The sequence below is a fragment of the Leuresthes tenuis genome, unplaced genomic scaffold (assembly GCF_036924035.1).
Source record: "Leuresthes tenuis unplaced genomic scaffold, fLeuTen1.0.hap1 SCAF_13, whole genome shotgun sequence".
NCBI lineage: Eukaryota > Metazoa > Chordata > Actinopteri > Atheriniformes > Atherinopsidae > Leuresthes > Leuresthes tenuis.
The window spans coordinates 2,814,369-2,840,481 of record NW_027325367.1 but is presented as its reverse complement, the minus strand read 5'-3'; the positions used below and the strand labels follow the sequence as shown (position 1 = coordinate 2,840,481).

Here is a 26,113-nt window from a genome sequence, read left to right as displayed (position 1 = left end):
CTTGCGGTTTCCCATGAACCCCTGCGGTCTCGCAGTTTTGTTGCTATAGTAACAGTTTTTCCGTTGGCATAGACTCCGATGAAAAGTTGCTGTATTGGGGAGTTAAAATAGAATATTATTTATTATTTTCACCCACAAACAACGAGGATCAAGCATGTAAGATTAGTTTAATTTTTTTCTTGATAAATTATTATCATATGAGTAATTATTTTACTAGCTGACGTTGGAAATCCATTGTGTAGTGGTCTAATATCACTGTTGTTTTGCGTTTCCAATAAAATCTGATAAGGATCAGGACGTTAACGTCAGCCGACGGCCACGAAGAGACTGTAATCATAAGAAGAAGTGAATCGGCTGATGCTCCAGGGATAGATGGCCTCATAAGCTCCTCAACGCAGGGGGTTTTTGGAAAGCTCGATGTCATCCGTAGTCTGTGAGATAAATATCACCTTTTTCATGTTTTGATATTAGACCTCAGACCTAAGACCACCTTAAGGTGTATTATAAAAATGGAAAATGGATTTTAAGTGGATTCTAAAGGTGGATTTTAAAATAAAAACACACCAAGATGTATGTTACTACATCCACTTCTTTATAGTTTTCCAAATACTTGCTGAGGCAGAAATAAAGAAGGGTTCACGTGGCAGCTTTGGACATAACTCTATTACCCTCTCACACATGTATACTGGGACAAGGACCAGTCCAGTGGTCCAGTTTAATGGCTGGTTGAGCTGTAACTGCAGCTCCACTCAGCTGTGCATGTAATCATGCTGATATTTACAGACACTCTCCTTTTGTCACCCAGAGTAGGCTCCTGCATCTCAGCACAAGTCATTGTTTACATTGGAGAGGGACCATGTTTTTAGATTTTAGGTGCAGACAACTCCCCCCTCACTTATTTCTAAATCATAGGAGTAAATTGAAATTGACTGCTACCTATTTATTATGACCTATTTTTCTATAAATCCTGCAAGTTTTAATACTATGTAGATATAACTCTTATTTTCGTCTCCTCTACTGTTCAGAGAGAAAGTAAACATGGCCGTGACTGTGGCCAATGAAAAGGACGACATCCTGGCTCATGCCTCCTTCTCTGATTATCCCATTGGAGACTTGGTGGATCAGGCTCAATGGGAACCTTTCCTGCACAAACACTTCAACACTGAAAAATGCACAGTGTGTATTCATTTTTCAATATACAACACCACACGAATCTTTGATCCCAACCGAACAAACATGAAGTGATACCAAGACTTTCTTTTTGCAGTTTTAATCTGATGGAAAGCCACTTCTTTGATCAGTGAACTAATGGCTACATCTTCTCTGTGCAGCCTCTGAACACGCTGTTCCTCCACCTTTTTGTGGCACAGACAAGCTTTGCCTCAGCTTGTGCAAAGGAGATAATGAGGTCTGAAAACACTTGTCTTTAACTGTTTAACAGCAACGTTCCACACAGTCTGCAAACTGATCATTAATTTCCATTTTTTTACAGAACTGTCTTCAATTATGTTGCTGAACTTGAACACATCTGCCTGATTAGCCCAAACATTGGTGATTTAGGTGACGTACCACTTCAGCATCCATATTAAATTCATCATTTCATTCAATATTTTTTGAAGAGACTCAGTGTGTGTGTGTGTGTGTGTGAAGATCCAGCCTTGGATAAGATATTTGAGCCATTGACACGTCAGACTGACCCCGGGCCTCAGTGCTTGGCATTGATCTGCCACAGAGACGAACACTGTCCACAACTTTATATCCGTCTCGCCAGGTGAGTTCAGCCCTGCTCATGCGGTGTTTGGCCAGGTAAAACACCGGCGACAGGAGTAGGAAATCATAAATGGATATAGAATGTATTTTATTGTATAATACTCCATTAGTATAATAATCCATTAGAAACAGGATAACACACTCCTTTACCCTGCATTGATTAACTTTATGCCCACTAGGGGGCGGAATAGTCTCACATTGCTCTCATCTTTTTACCTTCCCACTGTTCCCACAGACAGACATTATCATCAACTTAAATATTTTTCTACTATATGAATGTACACCCGGGATTTACTCTCCCCTTTAGCTCACATTTGGTCTCCTCCAGCTCCTGATATAATTGTTTTACTAACCTGTTGCTAGTTTTGACTCTCGGTTCCATTTAATTCCATTAATCTACATAAGATGGATACATTTTTAACTGAACCTTACAGATATTGTGAACTACAGTGAAATAGATACAAAATCGCCAAAAGTTTTACAGCAATTAGTGACAATGACTTCATTTAGAGTAAAGGCTTTATTGCATTAACACAAAGCTGTTTTTCTGTGTTCCAGGGTGGAGGATCACGATGACATTTTGCCTATAATTGAGGAGCAGTCAGATCTGTTGTCTCTCACAGACCGGCCGTACCATATCGTAGACGTCATTGAGTCCCAGAATGAGCACCTTCTTGTTGCTGTTTGTGAGGTTCGTTCCAACTTCTTTCTCACTGATCTCATTTCTGTCGCTCAGAGAGGTGACCATCAGCAGATGTCAGCATCTCTTTCAGGTGTGTATTCTCATGTGAGACATTTGTCTTGTGTTCCACCGGTCCTGTCTAAAAATGGTGTGGTAGCAGCTTGCTGATGATTCTTTGACTGAATTCAGACACCCCGCTGGGGTTCGTTTCCTCGGGACCTGGGAGACAACAGACCGCCCCTCTCCCGTCAGGCACACTGACATGTGTTCATGGCAGCATATGGCAGATACGAGCTGATACTTGGCCAAGACATGCTCTCACTGAACATCCTGTGTTTAGACATCTGAAGCATTTTGGGCTTTTTGTCTGATTATTCTGAGCACCCAGTGAACAATCCTTCATTGTGCCAGAGGGTTTGGTTGTTTGATTGCTATCATTAAGCAAATCAAATGATTGAATTAAATCCTCAAATTAAGACTCCATGAACCACTTTAGGGTGTCTCTGGGATGTTTTATCAGCTGTTCTTTGTAAAGCTAACTTCAAATGTGCCAAATTTAGTGTAAACTCATGATACAAAATGTGTCTTTCTGCAGTTCACTTTGCAGAGATAATTTATCAGTCTACAAAATGCAGCTCACACTAAGACACTTTATTCTCCAGACTGACTGCTGGGACAAGTTCAGTCTCTGTGGATGATGAGCACTAAGCTTTCTCTGCTGATTAACCCATTTTTCTCCACAGGATGATGGAGTTGTCGTTGGCTTCATCACTGCTACTGCTAAGGTTGATATGAAGAAGCTCTGCAGTAACTATGATGTCAGCGAGTTTGATGGTTTGAACATTGAGCAACAACAGAAGCACGAAGAACCTGCAGCTCAGCTTCAGCAAAGTGGAGATGAAGATGAGCAGAGACAAACTCAAACGTCCACCTCACCAGAGGTAACTGTTACGCCTCACATCAGATTATCTTTTAATTCACTGTAATACAGAGAAGGCATTTCACTTCCCCTCTAAAGTGGCTCAGGGTGTGTTCCATGGATCAGTGCTTGAGCATTTCACGAATTATTAGAATAAACTCAAATCAAAGAACTCCTAAAATAGTGTGTTTTACTACTGTGAGATCAACTTTCTGCTGCATTTGACTTCAAAGACACATTCACTGTACAATGAGTCAAACAAGCCTGTAACAGGGGCCCGAATTAATCATCATGCAGTGCAACAATGGTCTGCATGTGGGTTGTAGAAATGTCAAACAGGGCACAGTTTTCTGTGGAGATAACTGGAGGAGAAGAGCCTGAAACCTTCGGTGTTGTACATTATATCGTGTTGTATCCAAGTGAATCACGTTTATGGAGATATTCTAAGATGTTTTTTGTTGCTTATCTGGCTCTGTTTGTTCTCTCTGATGCTCTCATGTCAGCAGGAGGAGACACAGTTAACTGGAGCACTGTCAGGGAAATCCAACGCTTTCTGTATTAATTATCTATTCATGGACAAGAAGTATGAAACAAGGTAAGATTTCCAAAATGAAACAACAATGACGCTGATAGCTATCACTTCAGATGAAAAGATAAAGGGTTAATGGTTAATCCTAAATGTCTGAGTCAAAGAACACTCGACTTCTTTTCTCTGATTTAGACCATTTGTCACCCAGAAGGCTCATTAGTTTCTGAGTGAACAGTAGAATATTAGGGTTGGCCCTGGGTCTCTCCTGTCCAACACTTAAAATGCTGCTTGTCAGGTGGGTTTATAACTATTCGCACTTGACCAAAAACCTCTCACACGTTGGCTAAGCTAAAGAATAGCTTACAGGTCACAACTAGGAGCATCATTTACACGTGTGACTGCAGCCATGTCTGTTCAGCCCTGACACTAACAGAGGATCTGATCCCAGGTGGATAGAGCGTTTTCCTGGAAGATGCATCGAGGATTCACAACATTTAGAACATCTAAAGGTGTAACATTGTAAAAGGTGTCGTAGTTTTTTCAGAAATGGACATTTGAAGTACTCCATATTTGTAATTAAAATGTTTTTCTCACTTTGGTGCATCTTTGGGCAGTGACTTGGCAGAGCTTGTGGCATCTATCCAGAGCTGCATCAGTCATATGCTGTGTTAAAGCAGGGAGTGACTGTTAGTTGGCTCCCGCTGAGTTTTTCTCACCAGCGACTCACCTCCCAGCTGTTACCGAATATGGAGTCGAGTTGCCCCCTGCAGAGAATGAGCATGTTATTAATGAGAGCCGTGCTTAAAGTGACAGAAAGTTGAAGGCGACAAGTTGAGCTGAAAACAGCGGGCAGATTGCTTGGCCAGTTGTTCCTCCACACTTTTTCACTGCACTTATTTTGGTGTTTTGTTCTCTTACAGATCAGCGGAATTTATCCCATATATGTTCCAATATTTCTCTGTGAGTATCAAGTTAGCGTGTTGTGTTTTTAATGATGTCTGACCGTAAAAAAGAAGGTTTTTATTGTTTGTATTTAAGAAGAAAAATAGATTCTTGTGCGTCTCTGGAATGTTTCAATATGAAAAAAGGATTTTTTCATCACATCAGGAGGGAAATCCAGTTTATTTCTCTGTTCTCTTAACATGCAAACTGACTTCGGTGCTACAAATACCTTATGACCCGACTTAATTCAAAGTACTGTGCACAAACTTCAGGGGATTTATTTTTTATTTTTGATCTTTTGGCTCTTTTAGCTAAAACAAAAACTTTTCATGATGCTCCAAACTGCTCTGGATCAGCCTTCCAGATAATGGAAGAAGAACATAAACTAAAAACTCTTTTACTTTTCTTTAGTATTTTTTTATTATAGCATTCATTATGTATTCTTAGTCTTATTAATTAATTATTTCTACTTGTATCGATATTGCGTAGATTATTATGAGTTATCTTCAGAATATTTTTTAATGAATTAATTATTTTTTTATTCTTCCTCTGCTTGCTTTAATCTAAATTGCTTGTAAAGTCTCTTAAATTCACGTTTGTTCTGTGGAAGAAGGAGATGTAAAACACAAGCTTTGTTCAGTCGGATCTTTTATGAAAGTCAAACAAACAAAACCCAAACATCCAGACAGTGTAATGAAGAATATCTTCAGCTAGAAAAGAAGACGAAGGCCTACAATAGCTTGTCTGGCTTCCTCGAGTAACTTTTCTAGGATTCGTATCCAGTTTTGTGTTGTTATGTGTCGTCCTTGTGTCTCTCAGGACTACAAGTACTGCATCATGACTCTTCCCACTGTGCAGCCGAAGTTTCCCTTGTTGCAGAACTTTGCCCACGTTCGGTCGGGTCCCACCAGCTCACTGCTCCATGAAGTATACATCTTTGACATCACGGGACTCAGGTGGGTCAATCCAAAAAGATCTGATGTCTCAGCAGGACCTGGAAGAACCGGTCCATGCATTCATCTTTAGGAGGTTTGATTATTGTAAAAGCATCTTTAAAAAGTCAGTCAGACACCTGCAGCTCATCCAGAACTCAGCTGCTGGAGTCCTACTGAGACCAAAGAAGTGGAGCACATCAGTCCAGCTGTGAGGTCTTTCCACCGGCTGCCGGTCCATCAGAGGATAGACTTTAAAGTTCTGATGCTGGTCCATCAGAGGATAGACTTTAAAGTTCTGATGCCGGTCCATCAGAGGATAGACTTTAAAGTTCTGATGCTGGTCCATCAGAGGATAGACTTTAAAGTTCTGCTGCTGCTCCATCAGAGGATAGACTTTAAAGTTCTGCTGCTGCTCCATCAGAGGATAGACTTTAAAGTTCTGCTGCTGCTCCATCAGAGGATAGACTTTAAAGTTCTGATGCCGGTCCATCAGAGGATAGACTTTAAAGTTCTGATGCTGGTCCATCAGAGGATAGACTTTAAAGTTCTGATGCTGGTCCATCAGAGGATAGACTTTAAAGTTCTGCTGCTGCTCCATCAGAGGATAGACTTTAAAGTTCTGATGCTGGTCCATCAGAGGATGGACTTTAAAGTTCTGATGCTGGTCCATCAGAGGATAGACTTTAAGGTTCTGATGCTGGTCCATAAAGCTCTGAATGGTCCAAAATACATCAGTGACCTCCTGACCCACTGTGAACCTCCCAGACCCCTCAGGTCATCTGGATCCGGTTCTTTATCAGTTCCCAGAGTCAGAACCAGACCTGGAGAAGCTGCATTCAGCTTCTATGCTCCACATGTCTGGAACAAACTCCCAGAAAGCCTCAGATCAGCTGAAACTCTCAGGATTTAAGTCCAGGCTGAAGAAACATCTATTTTCAGCTGCTTTTGAATAAGCTTGAGTTTCAAAACGGAATCATATTTTAACTCCTGATTTTATCTATTGTTCTTATTTCTTTCTTTTGCTTAAATTCTAAATCCTGCTTTTTATTTCTTCTGTTTTAATGTCTCTGTAAAGCACTTTGAATCACCTTGCTGTTGAATTGTGCCACACAAATAAACTTGCCTTTCCTTGCCTTCAAAAACAACGTAGAATAAGTCACCTCTCATGCAGTCATTTAAAAAATGATCCATGGACCATGAATCCGGACCATGAAGATGCTCAAGTGCAGAAACAGAGTTTCATATGAGCTTAAAGTACAGATAATAACCTGCAGGGTCATGTGTTCACAGCGATTATGCTGATTTACATCATAACATGAACACGTAGCATCTTTGTGGATCAGTGTTGCCTTCAGGTCCGATGTTCTTCGCAGGAATTTGGAGGTGAGGCAAGCTGTGGTTGCGGACCGGCCTGCGGTCTCTGAGCTGGTGAAGGATCTGAACCAGAACAAGTCCCTTCTGCAGGACCTGGACTCCTTCTACAGCACACGCAGTGATCTGGTCAGTGCACACTAATGCAGATAGAAATCTCAGTCGCTGTCAATGAAATCAAATGCATTTGGTTTAACAAGTAATAAGCTCTTGAGTGTCTTAAATACAACTGAATTCTAGCAAATCCTGCTTACTCACAAGTCCTTGTAGGACTCAGCTAGACTTGGTTTACAGGCTTTAATGGTTCACATACATTTTTGTCATATTCAGTTTATTTTCCTTTCTTTTAATTTAATTTCTAACCCTTGATATAGTCGCAATTTTCTTCGATGTATGCATATTAGTGCCCTTGAGTACCGACTGTTCAGTACAGAGCAAGCCGACCTCCAAGCTATTCTCCATCAACCACTTTCTTTGGGTAAAAGGCTGCTACAAAGAGAGATAAGACCAGAGTTCCTCTTGCTCCAGCTTTCCAAAGATAGTAAGCTCTTTAGAGGTGTTTTTCACCACTATTGGACCTTTCTGTTCAATGCAGCTGCTTATTCTTTGTGATGTGCCAGACCAGGTGCTCGTCAGGCTTTGTGCAAATATGTTTCATGGTGATGTCATTAACTCAAGTAGAAAAAGGCAGGAGGACAAACAAGGCCTGTCATGCAATTTGAGAGCGGTGGGGGAGAATAACTCCCGTTGGTGTGGACTTTGCAGGCACAAGATAACATATTACAGAAAGAGAGAGGCACAAAAATGATGACATGTTGTCTTTAAGACCTGAAACCATTTAACTGAAGCAGTGTAAAACAGTGCTTACTTTATTATATGTGATCAATATTCTCATAAAAACAGGTTTGTACAATTGTACAAGGACAAAATATGCTAAAAATACATTATTATGAAGTAAGACGTGTGTCTAAAGAGGAACTAAATCAACACTGATTATAAATGTCTAAAAAAATAAATACATTTTATTTAGTTGTAGCTAAAAAAAAAATTCAGATTTAGCTACAATATGAAAATATGACACAAGTAGTGATATTCAACCAAAAATCTTATGTTTGCTACGCCTGTTGCTCTCTTTAACTTTAAATATAAGATTGTGATTATTGTGGAGCATTCGGTTTAAGTGGATCAGTCCGAGGATTGTCTTGGAGTAATGAGGAACGGTGCGTATGCCAGGGAACAGATTGGTGAGAATTCAGTTGAACGGATTTACCTCTCTGACTGACACCCCAGCTGTCACCGCCGCAGCTCCAAAACCGATAATTACTCCTCAAATGAGGATGCAGCCACTTCATGTGTATTCATGGCCCTGGATTCAGCAGGAGCAGGAAAAGCGCACTTTCAGTGTGGTGCACACGTGTAAAAGTGTCCGTTTCCTCAGAATGCGGTGCCGCTGCAGGCCTTCGTCGCTCAGATGGACAGTCGAGTCGTGGGCGTACTTATCATCCGCAACGAGCAGGTAAACGTGTCACAGTCGGCCTTTTATGCACCACTGAAATATCATTTCCTTTTTAAAATGAATAAAAGCCTTATTGGCTTTTAAAGTTCCCAACGGACCCTTTAACATTTACACTTGAATCCCAGTTTTAATACTCAGCCATTGGTCACAGTCCCACAAAGAGCTGCTCTTTGTCTCCACTGCAACAGGTTTTAAATCAGTGCCCCAGCCTCCTGCTTTATTGAAGTTTAACTCTAAATTAGAGGAGTTATTTAAAGATGTGATGGCTCTGTAAGCTCAACACTTTGGCATTTTCACCCAATCTGATAAACTCAGATAATAATCACATGCAGAATACTATTAAAAACAGCTGTGATGTGCATGGAAAATGTTGCCTGTAAAATAAGATTAGAATTCTGTATTTTTTATTGCACAAAATGAATCAGAAAATAGAAAAATCCAATCGTCTGTCACATAGAAGTGATGTGAATCTGTCATTCTCAGGACATTGAGTATCTTCGTGCCCACTACAACATCGAGAACTTCATCTATTTCAGCCATCATCGCTATGAGGAGCACGCTCACATACGCCACTTCGTCCTCAAACCCTCCTTTCAGTCCTTCACCAAGCACATGTTTAAGGAGGTCCTGCGGCTCACTCACAAGTCCTGCCTGTACTACAAACTCTACCCTCCCCATCACAGCCAAGAGGTGAGTGCACAGGGCCCTTCACAACACGTCTGCTCAGGCACAATAAGTGAGCAGAACGGATTTCTGTTCAGGGCCACCTTGGTCTTATAAAATCTGAGATACAGGTGTCAGCTCTTTGTTGAGCCAGTCTCACCTAATGAGAGACAGTTTTGTTCATCTAACGTGTTGCAGCTCTCAACAGGACATTTTTTACAGAGCTCAATGCTCAGCATGCTGTCCTGAGGGTCGTGGCAGCAGGTGTGGATGGTGCTGCCAGCTCTCCACAGCATAAGACAACATTTCCTCAACGTGTAGAGGCCTCCACTTCCTCTGTTAATTACCTTCCCCAAACAAGCACCAGACTGGGAGATGATGATGTGCAAACAGAAAAATGGCAGAATATGTCCAGAGAATTGCCTCAGTTCAGTCAGAGGATGAAGCCTGTTGTTTTCTACCTGCTGGCAGGGCCTCATAATCACCATATTACCCCTGACCCTCAAAACAAAAGCTGTTTCATCTCCCTCTGAGCTCACTGTGCTCTCTTCTTCTGTGCTCAGAGTTCCTGCATGCACTCTCTGAATTTTGTCCTGAAGTGTGCGGTCCCTGTCCGCCCGCGTCGGCAGATCATCTACCCGCTGGAGGAGCTTGGCATCAACGCTCCATCCAGGCGTCTCACAGAGGACCAGGTGGGCACAGCGGCAGCTGGATGAAGCTGCCTGCCAGGGAATGTAGATTAGCTGAGGGCCTAGCAGGAGGAACACAGCAGGGTGAATGTGTGACCAGTAGAAGGTGCTGTTTCAAAAGGAAAAGGATTGAACGCACACAAAGGTGTGGAAAAAACCCACAGATATTTACAGGTGATAAAAGACAATGTATAGTGGAATGAACATGAAAACAAACAGCATTTTAACACGTTTCTTCCTGCTTTTCAAGACTTCATTTTACAGTTTTATTAAAAAAACAAAGATTTTATTTACCAGTTAAGCTCATACAAGAGAAGAATAGCATGAAACCAATAATTTATATCCAATCAAACTTTACATCCCTCCACCTGTGAAGCAGCACACGGTTCCCTGTAAAACACTGCAGGTTGTTTTTATTCCTTTACATAATCCAGACTGGCTCCATAATCTTGAGATTGGGCTCTTTTGACGGCAGACTGTCTGTTATTCTAGTGGATAAAGAAAGTTCTTTATGTCTCTGGGAACTTGAACTTCGCTCAGCACTGTGGGCAGAATGTAAGAACAGGTTTTCAGTTAAAGACAGGTCCAGATATCAGGGAATTTAAAAATGTGCAATGAGAGTTGCATCCGTTTGCTATCTGTAAAAAGTTACGTTTAAAATAAATTCTCTGGAAAGCAAGTCAAAGGTAGGCTTCCCCTCAGCCTTTAAGGATGTTGAAAGGTGATTAAGTGTTTGGAACAGCTGTAAATTGTTCAATTAGAGTCTCAAAATGCTGTTTATACTTCAACCCTGAGTGTGTCTTTAACTGTCTGTCTTTCAGGTTAATTAGTTATAGTTTAACTGAGAGCTGATTTCATAAAATCAGCTTTTTGTTGCCTCTTTTTGTTTAAATTCAGACAATGCCCCTTAAATCTTTCCAGCTGTGCTGATCTTCATGCGGCTCAGATTTATTCTAATGTCCTGTGCTTTGAACCGAGGCGTCCCTGTGTACACTCACATGTTCATTTCACTCCATCAGACCCAGAACACGTCACCCCCTCAACTCGGTCATGATTTCTAAGCTGCTGTGCAGATAAGAGCTTCGCCTCCGAGCTTTGTCTCAGCCTCCTCCTCCTCCTCCTCCTCATGATGTTGGTCTCAGGATGATTAATCAAATTTAAAGCACCTGTTCCCTCTCTGTCAATACAGGATCATATTACACAGCGCCATGGTCATTGTGTGCAGGAAAGGTGAGGAATCTCCAGTGTGATAAGAGCTGCTGCACCTGCTCCACCTCACATGCAGATGAGAAGGGAGCTTTGTTCCTCTGATTACCACATCTGCCTAATTCCTGCAGTATTCAGATTGATGCATCCAGGCATTTAGTTTGCCAGCATGCAGTAACAAATATGGAGCTTTAGAATATATATCAGCATCCCAATCTGAAAGGTCACTGTTGTCTCGCTTTAAGACAACAGATGGAATGAGGAATTGCTGCTTCCCAGCATCGATCCAATCTAGCTTTACTCTCACAATAGAAAACATTTAACTGTTGTTTATAAAAGCGAAATACGTTGCTGAATCTATCCCAAATTACCAAGAAGTCCTCCAATCAAACAGCCATGTAGGTGACTTGTTCACAGCCTTAAATACGACCCATTCAGCTCAGTTTTATATACCATAATGGCATCCTGTAAAGTTAAGAGATCAAAGCAGATCTCATTCTCTGATGTTTCCTTTAACAAGCTGCAAAATCCTCATGAGTGCAGCAAATTCAATCATCTGCATGAAACTCATGTCTGAGACCAACATGACTATTTCATGTTTAGTTCGTATATTAGGCCATACTTTTTTCAAATCTATATACTATTAAGTAGCACCCAATCATTTGTGAAAATGATTCTCGTTATTATTGCCCAAAGGAAAATAACAAATCAAGAGAAATATTTGCTTTTTTTTTTCTTAGGGTGGGCAATAAAGGGTTAATACACTCAACACTTTTATGACTTCCTGTTTGGGTTAGGACTATAAAACATTTGTTTTACAGAACAGTCGGCATCTTCAACCAGAGGTCACATATTCTTTGAACATAGTTATTGGTAGTTTTGATCTGCATAAACTGAATGTTGATGGTTCTCTACTCTCTTTCTCTTCAGCTGTGGGTCACACTTGGTTCTGTGAGGGGAAGCTTCTTATCAAACACTATTACATAGTTGACTTGTCTGCTAATGTTTGCCACAGACTTGAGCCATAAACCTTTTAGACATAACTGTTTGAGTTTCCCTTTCACTGATTGGTTAGGTTCAGGCAGCAAAAACCCCGGTGAGATTCAGGCATTAAACACAAAACACTTTGGTTAGGTTCAGGCAGCAAAAACCCCGGTGAGATTCAGGCATTAAACACAAAACACTTTGCTTAGGTTCAGGCAGCAAAACCCCATTGAGATTCAGCCATTAAACACAAAACACTTTGGTTAGGTTCAGGCAGCAAAAACCCCGGTGAGATTCAGGCATTAAACACAAAACACTTTGGTTATGTTCAGGCAGCAAAAACCCCGATGAGATTCAGCCATTAAACACAAAACACTTTGGTTAGGTTCAGGCAGCAAAAACCCCGGTGAGATTCAGCCATTAAACACAAAACACTTTGGTTAGGTTCAGGCAGCAAAACCCCCGGTGAGATTCAGGCATTAAAGCCATTAAACACAAAACACTTTGGTTAGGTTCAGGCAGCAAAAACCCCAGTGAGATTCAGCCATTAAACACAAAACACTTTGGTTATGTTCAGGCAGCAAAAACCCCGATGAGATTCAGCCATTAAACACAAAACACTTTGGTTAGGTTCAGGCAGCAAAAACCCCGGTGAGATTCAGCCATTAAACACAAAACACTTTGGTTAGGTTCAGGCAGCAAAAACCCTGGTGAGATTCAGGCATTAAACACAAAACACTTTGGTTAGGTTCAGGCAGCAAAAACCCCGGTGAGATTCAGCCATTAAACACAAAACACTTTGGTTAGGTTCAGGCAGCAAAAACCCCGGTGAGATTCAGGCATTAAACACAAAACACTTTGCTTAGGTTCAGGCAGCAAAAACCCCGGTGAGATTCAGGCATTAAACACAAAACACTTTGGTTAGGTTCAGGCAGCAAAAACCCCGGCGAGATTCAGCCATTAAACACAAAACACTTTGCTTAGGTTCAGGCAGCAAAAACCCCGGTGAGATTCAGGCATTAAACACAAAACACTTTGGTTAGGTTCAGGCAGCAAAAACCCCGGTGAGATTCAGCCATTAAACACAAAACACTTTGGTTAGGTTCAGGCAGCAAAAACCCCGGTGAGATTCAGACATTAAACACAAAACACTTTGGTTTAGGAATGAAAAACTACTTGGTTAGAGTTTGGAAAACATAGTCCCTGTCACAAAGTCTGAAGCATATTAGTAACGGGTTAAAAAGGGAAGTTTTGCTAGTTGAGGACAGTTATCCCACAGAAATCTATAAATAAAATAGTTCTGCTGACTTTCAGGATAAAACGCACAATTTATCTCCATTAACACAGATGCAGTACTCTTTATTTTAAATATTATCATCACAATATGGTGTATATTGCTCTATATCATTTAAAATAGTCTCTTTTATTTTCCTGCCATTGTCAAACCCTGTGCCAGAACATTTCTGTATGTGCCAGATGTCGAGTTCACAGGTCCTGGTGGAATGATTTGAATACCACACAAAGGTTAATTCCACCCTTGGGTCCCCCCCCCACCACACACTTTTTTTTTTTGCTAGATGCGGTTTTCATCCAACAAGGTGCATTGTTGGCCAATCTGCCTAATTATAGTAAATGAAGGAGACATTAGCTGCCTCAGATCACAGGGAGAGGACCACAGATGAGTGGCGCAGGCAGAATCGGGAAATTAGACCGCTGTGTTCGACTCTCCTGTGGGACACTTCTGTAATTATTGTAGAAAAGTGTTCCTCAACTGTCAGGTCACACATCTGATCCCTGTGTTTCCACCCTGTCTGAATCTGAAGCTGTAGTTGTTGCTGCTGTCTTTGATAGACCACGAGAAAGAGATAGACCACAGATCGACACGACTAAGCCAAACAACAACGATAAAAGTTACCGTTCGTGTGTTGTTTCCATAATTCAGAGAAGGCTCACGCCACAAAGTAAGAGTGAAAGTTTTAAATAAAAAAGCTTTTTATGCACCTGCAACAAATAAACAAGAAAACCAATATATGTCATACAAAATGGAAGTAAATGGAGAATTCTATAGTTAGTCCACAGATAAAATGGGAAATGAGGTTTAGATAAGTTTGGGCGACATGGCAAAAATATCATATCACGATTTTTTTTCAAAGTAAAATCACAATTTCGATTTGATCACAATCTTAAATTGAAAAGTGAAAAACAAAGTGTTGCAGAAGTATTTTCGGCTGGGCAGCTTTGCAAATTACATTTGCTTGCGCTCGATCAGTTACGAATTCCATATAATGGAGGTGGAATTTTTGTTAGCGACCAACTCCTCCGTTTGGCTTTCAGCCAGAGCTCTCCATGTAGCTACCGCTTCCCATCTCTCTCTGCTAGCTGTGTACTCATCCTTTAGAGAAGATTTGATTCTACCTAAAGCTTGCTACGACACAAACAAGGAGGCGGGTAAGAAAGCGCGTCACTGCCTGTAATTCGCTGTGATTGGTCGGTCCGGTTGATGACGTAACACGTCTGGTGCGTCGGTGCATCAGCACAGAACTGCAATTTATAGACTGTGTCCGAGACGATCCCACGATCTCTGCAGTTTGACAGATCGTCTTCACATTGCAATCCTTCATGATTTAATATCATCATATCTCCCACCCCGAGGCTTAGATATTATGACACCAGTTTGAAGAAAGAAAAAGTCTATTTTTCAAGCTTTCCATCTCTCTCTGCTAGCTGTGGACTTGTCCTTTAGAGAAGATTTGATTCTACCTAAAGCTTGCAAAAGAACAGCTGATGGTATCCCAGTTTCATTCTCCACAGATGTTCCAGATGTAGGATCTGACACAAATAATGTTTAAATGTTACACATTTTAAAGGATCTTGGTTGAAAGTCTGCAGATAAAGTGTGTGCATCTGTCTGAGATGGAAAGTAGAGACATTTTCTGGATTATCTCATTTTTTAAAGATTAAATCTGTTATTTCAGGAGTGACAAACTGCTTCCAGATTAAAAGGATGTCTGTGAATCTGACTGCTGCCTCTTTCGGGTTCCCTCAGGCACCGTTTGCTCTCAGCCTCATCAGCAGAAAGTTGACCATGGAGCCAAAGTTCACCATTAACAACAGGATTGTGGTGGTGGGGGCATCAGACACAGGTTTAGCTTTCCTTGAAGAGCTTTGTTTGTGGTGAGTGAATTTAATGTCCCCCTGGTATATACTTTATCACATAATGCTTTCCTTTATCATTACAACAAGATTATCTACCTCAGAGCAAAATTAGGATCCTCACACAAGCCTTTCTGCATCTGTGCATGTTTACTTTGTCATCTCCAGTTCCCCATCAAGGACAGCGTGAACAGCAGACTGATGGCTGGCACTTTGTTCAGCTAATTAGAGAATTTCTTTGTTTTCTTACTGTAAAAAAGCTACATTGACAAACAAAAAGCATAGGCAAGATACGGCTCATTAATCTGTGCTGTGGGGTGTCATTATTTTCCATCAACTTTTAAAAAACCACCTCTGAGTCACGCCGTTGTTCTGGCTGTTGCTCTTTGTTTCTTTTGACTGAATTAGGCATCCAAAAACAGAGGGGTGTACTTTGGAGACAGATTAATGAATTACTAAAAGATGGGAAACATTTTCTCCAAACCAGGACTAATTTAGTCAAAGCAATCGAAAGGCCACGGATTGGATAACTGAACTGAAACCCAAGCACAGTAAGCTTGAAGTCTGGCAACTGTTGCTCGTTACAACAAGGATCGGGAACTTGTAGACAGTTGACTGCTTGGGACTGAAGTTGGGAGCCAATCTGAGGTCTTTTCCTTCTTTTTCAGCCAGTTTCATGTTTGTTGTTTGGTTCAAGCTCGTTAAAAAAAAGATCTTTTAGTTGGACACATTTTATATTGGCATAGAAAATCTGTTTCTCGGGACAAAATATTCCAATATTCGTTAAAACATTTTGACCAAACCCTTTGAAGCTGTTTCCGGTGGAGACACCTGTCACCTGCTCCAGAGGGCTTATGTTACAGAGTTTTGGATTAAATTAAATCACCATCCTTTCACTTATTCCATACCCGATTATATCCCAGACTGCAGCATCAGTTAAAAACTGTTCAGCCTCTGATAATAAATTAAAATTGGTTCAAACTGTCATTTTATTATTCAGTTAAAGTGCAACATGTTAAAAATGTCAATGAAATGTTGGCTTTTGAGCTATCAAATTTAACCATTATACAAAATGATTCAACAAGTTGATTCAGCAAAGACCTTTAAATTAAACTAAAAATGGACAATTAGCATTGAATAAAAAACTGCTGAACTGAGGGAATACGTTACCCACCCAATGGTTTGTATATTAAATGAATAAAGTGTAAAGTTTAAGCCTTCACATTACAAAGTAAACACTGACTTACTTCCCGTTTCACACCATCAGTAACTTTCCACCAGCATCACTATTTGACACGATGAGTTTTTATATTCTCCACATCTCTCAGTTTAAACAACCTTCTTCTCCTGGCTGAATAGACCAGAGGACAGTTATGTGATGAATGTGAGACTGAAGAGAAAACTATGGGTTAGCACAGTTTCTAACCACTCTTATGATATCTTTCTGACTCATTTTTAGGTTTTTAATCAAGCCAGATAAAACAAAGCAGCTCGACCAAGTTGAACTCGCTCTGCTGTGGAACCCTGAAACCCTCTGAAGGGAAACTCTAATAAATCTGCTTTAAGCCTTTCGCCTTCAGCTAAATAAGAAAAAGTCAAGCCTTTCAAAAAGATCCAACTGTAAACTAGTGATGATCTTGCTGGCGTCCTTTTATGATAACGATGTCTACTAGAGGAACTATTGGGTTGGGGTATTTTCCTGGTATTTATCTGTAAGAAAAATATAATTATCTTTGTCTTTCATTTAGTGGTGGGAACCAGTTGAGGAATATTACTGATGATAAATGCAATACAGCAGATGCCTACAACCTCATGCATTCGCTATTTAAGTGCTGCAGTGTAAGCAGTTGATCAAGTTTTCAGCAGAGGAAATGAAAATGATACGAGTCTTCTACACCTGCTGTCATAAAAGTACCGTAAAATACAGTAAAAATATTATGTTGTGCCTCTGGATGCATGCAAGCAGGTTCGGTGGAGAGCACATGTTGCAGGAGATGATAGACATCCGACTGCTGTTATTATGAGAAGCTGTCATGTGATCATTTCTATCATGCGTCTGAGAAACCCGAAGGAAAGGTTCCCAACTCTTGGCCTTCTCCCTCATTTTTTATCACCCTTATTCAGAGTATCCAACCTGGGGAAATGTCACCTGCCTCCTGGCCGGACATAGGAGGACTTTGGGGGATTAATTGCTATCACAGTACTATAGATCCAGAGCAGGGTGATAGCTGCCAGGCAACCAGGGCTGTTGTTTTGTGTGAGTGAGATCTCCCAGAGCTGGTGAGGCTGGCATGGTGCTGCTGCTGCACGCAGCTGTGTGAGGTCTGGCATTCAGCCGGGCCAGTACCGGCCCCCTTTAATTAGCCACTCCACTGTTTCCCCCTGTCAGGGATCTGCTGCAGCGATCTGTGTTTGCTGTCACTAATGAGTTGACTAATGAGGCAGTTAACGTCCGCTGAACTAATGGTGAGGCGGCAACACATTCAGAGAGTGAAAGATGGGTCAGTTACGGCCTGCTGGGGCCCCCTTATCAGCCCTGTCCAAATGTCCAACCTCCCCCTCTCAGCCCTTCACTCGCACATTGATTTCCTTGTGCTGCCTGAATCCAGCCCAGTAGCACTTGCACCCCCACTAACTCCATCAGTGGCTGGTCAGGGTCAGACAGATAAAGAGCTCTGCGGTGGCTCGGCCCTCTGCTCGCTGTGGTCAGGCTGCAGGGTCACCACGGCCGTCTGTCACCAGCTGATAACAAAGCAAATCCAGAGCTGCTGATTCAGGCACATCCAGACATTAATAATGAGCCTTTATGCCTCAGTGCTCCGGCATAAATCCATCCTCTGGCTCAGATTAACAGGAAACTTCGACTGCAGTTATTGTCTGACTGTTTGATGTTTACAGGATGTCGTGACTGTTATTTGCATGTTGGCGTCATAAATCACGGATCACACAACTTAAAGCTCCATAAAGCACAAACATTGCTCATACTTACTCATTCCTAGAAAATGAATGGGTCTTTCCAAAGTTTTGACTTTGTAACTATCCATAAATTGTCCACAAGGCACTTTCATTAAATCCTGTTTTTCCACAACTACTATCAGGCAGCTTTTCCAATACAACACAACATAGACTGTCAGCTGCATGGTCTGCTGAGGCTAACATAAAACAATCCTCCTGTATGTTCAATCCATTCAGCAGCATTTTGCTGGGTAGTGTTGGAGATGTGTGCCGCTGGGCATTAATTTAGCAGGAAGCTGAGATAAGAGCCGAACAGAAGGTGATCAGGGTGTTCGCGTGATAAGGCTGGATGCTGCGAGTTATGCGCTCTGTTGTTCAGAAAGCGTAGGAGCTGAAGCTGCTGTTATCAGCTACGTAATGTCCTGCAGGCTACAACAAAAGAGGTCATTTGCATCACAAGAGACGGTTTACACTGTCAACAATAAACGCACACGAGGTAGGAGGGCTGAGGATGATTTTTCATGGTCAGGAATCAACAGTGAGATGGAAAAGTTCCACCTGAGAAGATTTCAAATATGATTCATCACCCGAGATGTCTGCACCAGACCAGTTTTTTTAAAAACCTGAGATTTAATACCTGCAAAGAGGAACCTCGGCTGACTTAACTTTCTCTGAGTTAAATTACGGTGTTATTTTGTTTAGGCTAATCAGTCTGCTGCTCAGGTTGAGGACAGTGAAGCTACTTCAACTGTAAAAGGAGTAATTTATCCCACTCAAACACATTTAGCTATCACCTGTCACTGTAAACAGGGACCTGAAGGTTAGAGTCTGAGAGCTCAGCGGTGTGGGTCACCACAGGCAGGCAGGGCAGTCAAACCTTTCACTTGTGGTGGGTTTTCCCCTCATAACTTAGCCTTGGATCTGATATATTTGCCCAAATCAGCAGAATAATCCATGTCTTTCAGCATTTATCTTACCAGACATTGTCTTTATACAAGCTTTTATTCCTTCATTGGCAGCAGAAGCTAAGCTAATTTCCAAAGAGGGGTTTAATGTGTTCTTGTTAATTACAAATCTAAATAGTGCATTAAAAAAGCAATAATTTTAATTAGATATTTTCATTTTCCTCTTGACGTAGTCGTGATCAGTCTGAGCGCTTTTACATCTCAGGATGAAAAGACCTTTCCTGGAGGAGATGTTCACTGTATTATGTGGAAAAACACTCATGTGATTCAATGTTGTTTGTCCTCTTATAGCCCTCACCTGAGGTTCAACAACCTGGTGCTCATTTCAACACACGGTTACCCTGGCAACTACGACCAAGAGGACGTCGGATTTTTGTCTACAAGGTTACGGAAACAACAGCAAATGTGATACTGTTGCATCTGACATGCCAATAGATAGTCAGGTTAAAATCTGTTTAATTCATATAATGCCATGTCATAGCAGAAGTCACCTCTGGGAACGTCACATTTAGCTAATTTGTGGTAATTTTAGGGGAAATTAAACATCATTCAAATCTCCACAACATAAGTTGATCAAAAATAAATTAAATTCAGTGAGACATAACTAATTAAGGCCCTGTGATGGACTGGCGACCTGTCCAGGGTGTACCCTGCCTCTCGCCCAATGGCAGCCGCATTAGGCTTCAAAAACCTCCTTTTTGAACATTTGATGGTAAATGTAAACCTAATGGCTGGCACTGACATCCATAGTGCTATGTGGCTAACTTTAGAAGATTTAAACCTTTGCAAAGTAAAACTCCACGGTCAGCAGGAAATAAACTTTCAAAACAGTATCTTCATCTATGTTTCTCCATCTCTGCTTCCTGTAGTTATGCATACAGCAGCAGGGATTTGGCCAGGATCCCCGTCCTTTCTGCTGCCAGCGTGCTGACGGGGAAGATGGTCTGCATCAACAGGAAGTCACAGTATGTTCTGATGTCTGGTGGCCAGAAGGTGCCATACGACCACCTGATTCTCTGCACGGGCCTGCAGTACCAGGTGAGCCACTGAGACGCATGTCGTCCTCTGATCTGTGTTACAGCGTCACTGCCGTGCTGCAGCAGCCCGATAGTTCCTTCCCTCATGTGTGTTTTCAGTCGGGTAAAGGAACAAATGCTTCATATCCAGAAATGCTGCAGATATTTAGAATCTATGAATACTGACAGTATAAATATATAAGCCTTGGAGAAGGACAATCTACGGAAGAGTTGATGCACAGATGTCCCTGATTTAAGAAATTATCTTAACTTAAGACTGGGCTGACAGACAATCACAGCACAGTGTTTGCTGTTGAATGATCTGATTCATCTGTTCTTTCTCAACTTTGCTCATCTTCATGAGAATGTTGACTCTATAGCAGGGATGTCAAACTCCGGTCCTCGAGTGCCGCTGTCCTGCAGGTTTTAGACGTTTCCCTGCTTCAACACCCCTGATTCAGATGAAATGGATCCCTTCGAAAGATTGTTAAGTTCTGCACAAACCAGCTAATGAGGCATCGATCTGAATCAGGTGTGTTGGAGCAGGGAAACGTCTAAAAGCTGCAGGACAGCGGCCCTCGAGGACCGGAGTCTGACATCCCTGCTCTATAGCATGAATCAAATGTGATGCAACAGGTCTGTGTGTCATGTGATGCTGCAGGTACCCTGTCCCACTGGTGTGGATGTAAGCCAGCCCATCACAAACAGCCAGCTGCCGCCTCAGTCGACTCACTGCAGATACACTGGGCCCGTACCCTCCAACCTCTTCACCATCAACGACCCCCACGACTGCATGGCTGCTCGCCGCTGGCTGTGTGCCAACTTCGTGGAGCTGGAGGGTAAGTGAAAAAACACACACACACACACACAGAGAGCACCAAAAATTAATCTGTAGTAGCATGTCATTACTCAGCTAGTCATTGCTGAAGTGCCCCAGTATAATTAGCAGCTAATTAGCTGCAGGAAAATCTTTTATCTCTGTGAATCAGGTTGGCCTCTTCCATCCATTTTCCATTATCATATCACATTCTGAGAGCCAGGCTTTTCAGGGCAGGGAAATACACAATATCATTCAAAAAAATTATCTGCTCTCTGAAGGAATTGTCCATCAATCTCGAGTGAGGCTTTTATACATACTAACTAGCTGATCTCAGTCATAAAGGAAAACCATTAATAAATGCAAATTGCAACAGCAAACACTCACAGATACCATGTTTATTTCCATATTTCAATAACAGCCAAAAGGACCACATAATGCATGTAAATTTGAGCCCCAATAAGAACTTTTTTCTGGGTTTTTCCCTTTTGGATCGTGAGTCTGTGTACAGATTATGTTGTGCTCTGCACAGATTGCACAGTCTCTAAATGTAAAGTCACTGATTCAGCACCATGGACAGAGAACTGCAGCTCCTCCACACTAAAAAAAAAACAACATTTCACTACGTAAGTTGATTCCTGAGCTTTTTCTCCCGCTTGGTTTTAAATATCCGAGATGAAAATGACATAATTTGACTTTAATTGTACTTTTAATCAAAGTAAACATCAAACATCTGACATCTGAAGTCCCGAAAACTTGTTTTTTCCTTTCCACGGTTTAAATATCATACACAGAGGCCCAAACATCGACCCCCGACACAGCTGATATTTGAACATCTCATAGTAAACTCCACTTTAAGCCTTTAACCCACTCAGAACCACGAGGACAGGCATTTTCAACCAATATGATGAGGTGACTGGATGAAGCATCTGTCGCTGGACAGTGTTCAGCTAAAGATAGTTTGTCAGAGCAATGAAGATCTTTATTTTGAAAAGATTGTCAACCTTCAGTTTCTTTTAAACAAAGCCTTCATTCTGAATAGCAAAGTTAACGTGTTTTTGACTTTCCAAAAGCTCAACGTTAGCCAGCTTCATGCTTTCCACAACCAGCTTTGATTTGTGTTTGGGATCATTGTTCATTGGAGCACCAAACTGTGTGCAAGTTTCAACTATCGAGGCCTTGGTTTCAGGTTCTCTTGAGGCAGTCATCTCTCACTTTGTGTCATCAAGCCGTTCCACCAGCAGTCCCATGCATGATGCTGCCACAGCTGATTGTGTTCTTGGGGCTTGAACGTCTCATGCCTGATGTAAAACTTCCCAATTCACAGCAGAAATGTGGCTCCTGAGTTGGTCCCAATCATCCAGTTTGGGTCTTCTTGACAAAGTAGCTACTCCTCCCAGTAATAATGACCTTGAACTGTTTGAACTGATGATATTTAGAATCTAAACTGACCACAGGATGGACTGGCGACTTGTCGGGGGGGGGGACCTTACCTCTTCAGGTCCTAAACAATCAGTTTAAATACGTCAACTCAATCCGAGCCCAGTGTTTCCATAACATTGTCCTTGTTCATGAGGATTGGATGCAAACCTTTTACAGGACCCGTTGTAAATCTTATCGATATGTGAAATAACAGCACTGTGTGTTCAGGTCTTCTACTTTAAGACTGAATGCAATCAGGGAAAGATGAGAAAGCCACTTGTTGCACTTTCTGTAAAACAAGGCGGCTTCTCTGAAGTGACGAGAAAACATCAAAGGACTGCTTCTTTCATGGAAAACTCACTCAGATGGTCATTGTTTGTTATTTTCATTAGTCTTCAAGCATCTGCGGTTCAGGAAACCGAAGCTCTTGTGTGGAAAAATATTTGCTCTATCACTTTGACTGAAGATCAATTTTTGATTCTGTGACAGTTACAAATATTTTAGGATGAAATTTGAATGATAATTTTGCAGTAAAAGGATGGTTCCTGCTGTGGTTGTGTGTGGCCAACAAACCTTTATGCAGACTGATTGGACTTGGATGAAGGCGTTCATGTTCCTCAGTGGATGTTTCATTTTGTGCCTCCACCAAGTCGATCCTTCTTCCACTTTTATACTTTAAATCATTACACAGACCATATTCAGGGCTTTTAGAATCCAATAATTGAATTGCTTTACAAGATGAACACAGAGTCTGTTTGTTTCCTCCCAGAGAAAAGTCAGCTTTAAATAAAAGCTTTAAAGTGAACTTTTAAATGTTTTACCTCAGCTGCTCAGTCACATCCAAATATTTCCATAATTTATTCTGCTGACTCATCAGACGCATGCTTTCCCATCTCAGTTCCCCTTTATGAGGCCTTTTTAATTTCAGTGAGGATGAGTATTCATGTGAGTTTATTATGTTCTCTCCTCTAACTCCTTTAAAAACAGCAGAGCCTGTTTGTTTCTGCAAAATCCGACAGTTTGCAATACTTTCTCTTGATGCCTTTTGTTGAATAAATGCTGCAGACGCTCAGAGACACTTTAAAATGTAAATGATCTTTCCAGATAACGCCATAGTCTATGGAAACAGCATCGATGTCTACACCACCACAGAGACTTTGCTCCGTCTCGGTATCCATGGGTCCCGCATCCATCTGGTCCTCCCCCCTCCTGCGCCTGGCTTCGCCTGCTTCACAGACTCAGCTGTGGACAGAGCTGTGGCAACAGCCATGAAGAACTCCAACGTCCAGGTCCACCACGACTGCCTGCTGGCTCAGATGAACAAGGGCCAACAACCCGATGCTCTCACATCAGTGTCGTTCACCACCGACTCAGAGCCTCTTCATCTGCAGTGTGGAGTAGGTCAAAGTCGATGACGGCTTCCAGATTCTACCGAATCATTTACTTTCTTATTCATTCAGTTATTGTTTGTCACAAAAGAAAATGATTTCTGAACAATTGTGGGTTTGTGGCCAAGGAGGCTGTTTGAACTGGAAAAGCTGAATTCACCAGCTTGTGGTCGGTTGGATGTTAATTTTCCTCCTGGAAACAAACTGTGTTTGTCCAACACAAAATGATTCTGGTGTTTTTCCCATTTCCATCATTTCCATGTTCATTCCTTTTGTGCCAGACTGTTGGTGTCTGTTTACCTTCCGTTTTGTATTTTACATTTTACTAAAAAAAAAAAAGATAATCCACATTAACTTTCCCAGAACTTTACTTCTATAATCAGAGTTTTACTCAAAGAGCATTAATCTGCTTTATCACACAATCACTGTGGGTTCTTTAAAGGGGAACTCCGGTATTTTTAAACCTCATTTCTGGCATGAAACACGTTCATCTACTCACTGAGAACAGTTTGGTGAAAGTCGGCGTCCTTCGGAAGATATTTAGATAACTGGAGATCCATATAACGGAGTGAACTGGGCTTAGAGCCTCTAAATAAGGCATTATCTGTCTTTATTTCACCAATACTTTAAGAAGAATGAATGAATGAACGTGTGCTATAGCTCTGTTAGCTCATAGCTGCTGTTATGTGGCTACTTGCAGCTATAGGAGAGCTAACGGAGGGATTTCTACACAGGCACTCTACTGGGACCACTTCATCCACACGCCCCCCTGCAGCACAGTTTATTCACTCCGTGCTCTGTGACAGTCGGCTAACTTCACACAGAGTTTGCTGCTGATAGTTTTGTGCAACATGGCAGGATATTTATCAGATTTTGACAACGTGAACGACGACTTTGAGTACGATGGACGTTCTTACCGGAGTAAATAAACTGTGCTGCAGGGGGGCGTGTGGATGAAGTGGTCCCAGTAGAGTGCCTGTGTAGAAATCCCTCCGTTAGCTCTCCTATAGCTGCAAGTAGCCACATAACAGCAGCTATGAGCTAACAGAGCTATAGCACACGTTCATTCATTCATTCTTCTTAAAGTATTGGTGAAATAAAGACAGATAATGCCTTATTTAGAGGCTGCATCCTCTAAGCCCCGTTCACTCCGTTATATCGATCTCCAGTTATCTAAATATCTTCCGAAGGACGCCGACTTTCACCAAACTGTTCTCTGTGAGTAGATTAACGTATTTCATGGCAGAAATAAGGTTTAAAAATAAAGGAGTTCCCCTTTAACAGGACTTTTTAATCCAAGTTTAGTGTTGTTAAAAAAAAGTTATATTTACGATTCCAACCTGTTATTCTCTCATATTTTCTGCCTTAATGCCCAGTTTCTCAAGGTCTTATCCTTGTACCGTTTGTGGTTCATTTTAGTTTACTCTTGATTTTACCACCTGTCAGTTTTGGCTTCATCCCAGTTTATCCTAGAATAACATCTGAACCTGTCCAGGCTTGATTTAGGTTAGCATCTGAACAAATCCAAGCCAATCATGCTTTAAGTTCTCGTGTTACAAAGCATCAAAGAATCTGAGGGAAATTACTGTAAAATCTAGCTCAAAAAAGACACGAGATGTTTTTCTTGTCTCATTTCAGGTGTTTATCAACCTCTCCAATAAAGGAGTTGATGAAGACGCCTTTAAGAGCATCAGCAGATCCTTCCTGGTCTTTGATGGCAGGCTTGTGATTGACACCTCTTTCCAAACCAGGGATCCTGCCATTTGTGCCGCTGGGCCTCTCACCAAATTCGCCCCACGCTACTACACAGACGAATGGTCACATGCAAGCTTTAACTCCAAGGAAGTCGGCCAGGAGCTGGCGGCCATGTTTGTGTCCCCCTTTTGTCCGACACAGGAAGCAAGCGACGAGCCTATTGGAACGGATCGCCTCACACCGGTGTACAAACAGCCCAAGGTTCAAGGTCTGAATGCAAACTATGGTTTGGTTTGGGTTCTGCGACGGTAGAAATGTCCCAAACAACAAATTCCCTCACATTCACATGAGCAGGAATGCAAACATGGTCAGAATTGCACCCTCTGTGTCCCTGTTCCCGTTCATCCTTGCTGTTGCTCTGATAATTTGAATTGCTCAGATATTTTTTCAGCGTGTTTTCATGAAACATTCCCCAGTCTCTCCCTCACTCACCCGC

General features: G+C 41.7%; 1 protein-coding gene across 1 annotated transcript in view; it reads left to right on the top strand.

Moving 5' to 3' along the window:
* The window catches only part of cfap61 (cilia and flagella associated protein 61), a 30,054-nt gene that overhangs the window by 19 nt on the left and 3,922 nt on the right, over positions 1 to 26,113 (top strand). The window contains exons 2-22 of the mRNA XM_072362887.1: positions 36 to 91; positions 296 to 433; positions 1,026 to 1,176; positions 1,332 to 1,408; positions 1,493 to 1,560; positions 1,651 to 1,771; positions 2,329 to 2,461; positions 3,196 to 3,324; positions 3,875 to 3,966; positions 4,821 to 4,860; positions 5,662 to 5,798; positions 7,151 to 7,277; positions 8,587 to 8,664; positions 9,148 to 9,354; positions 9,891 to 10,019; positions 15,253 to 15,380; positions 19,571 to 19,663; positions 20,149 to 20,317; positions 20,957 to 21,134; positions 23,639 to 23,931; positions 25,561 to 25,885. Coding sequence (XP_072218988.1) covers positions 36 to 91; positions 296 to 433; positions 1,026 to 1,176; positions 1,332 to 1,408; positions 1,493 to 1,560; positions 1,651 to 1,771; positions 2,329 to 2,461; positions 3,196 to 3,324; positions 3,875 to 3,966; positions 4,821 to 4,860; positions 5,662 to 5,798; positions 7,151 to 7,277; positions 8,587 to 8,664; positions 9,148 to 9,354; positions 9,891 to 10,019; positions 15,253 to 15,380; positions 19,571 to 19,663; positions 20,149 to 20,317; positions 20,957 to 21,134; positions 23,639 to 23,931; positions 25,561 to 25,885 — 2,869 coding nt within the window. The remainder of the gene's footprint in view (positions 1 to 35; positions 92 to 295; positions 434 to 1,025; positions 1,177 to 1,331; positions 1,409 to 1,492; positions 1,561 to 1,650; positions 1,772 to 2,328; positions 2,462 to 3,195; positions 3,325 to 3,874; positions 3,967 to 4,820; positions 4,861 to 5,661; positions 5,799 to 7,150; positions 7,278 to 8,586; positions 8,665 to 9,147; positions 9,355 to 9,890; positions 10,020 to 15,252; positions 15,381 to 19,570; positions 19,664 to 20,148; positions 20,318 to 20,956; positions 21,135 to 23,638; positions 23,932 to 25,560; positions 25,886 to 26,113) is intronic.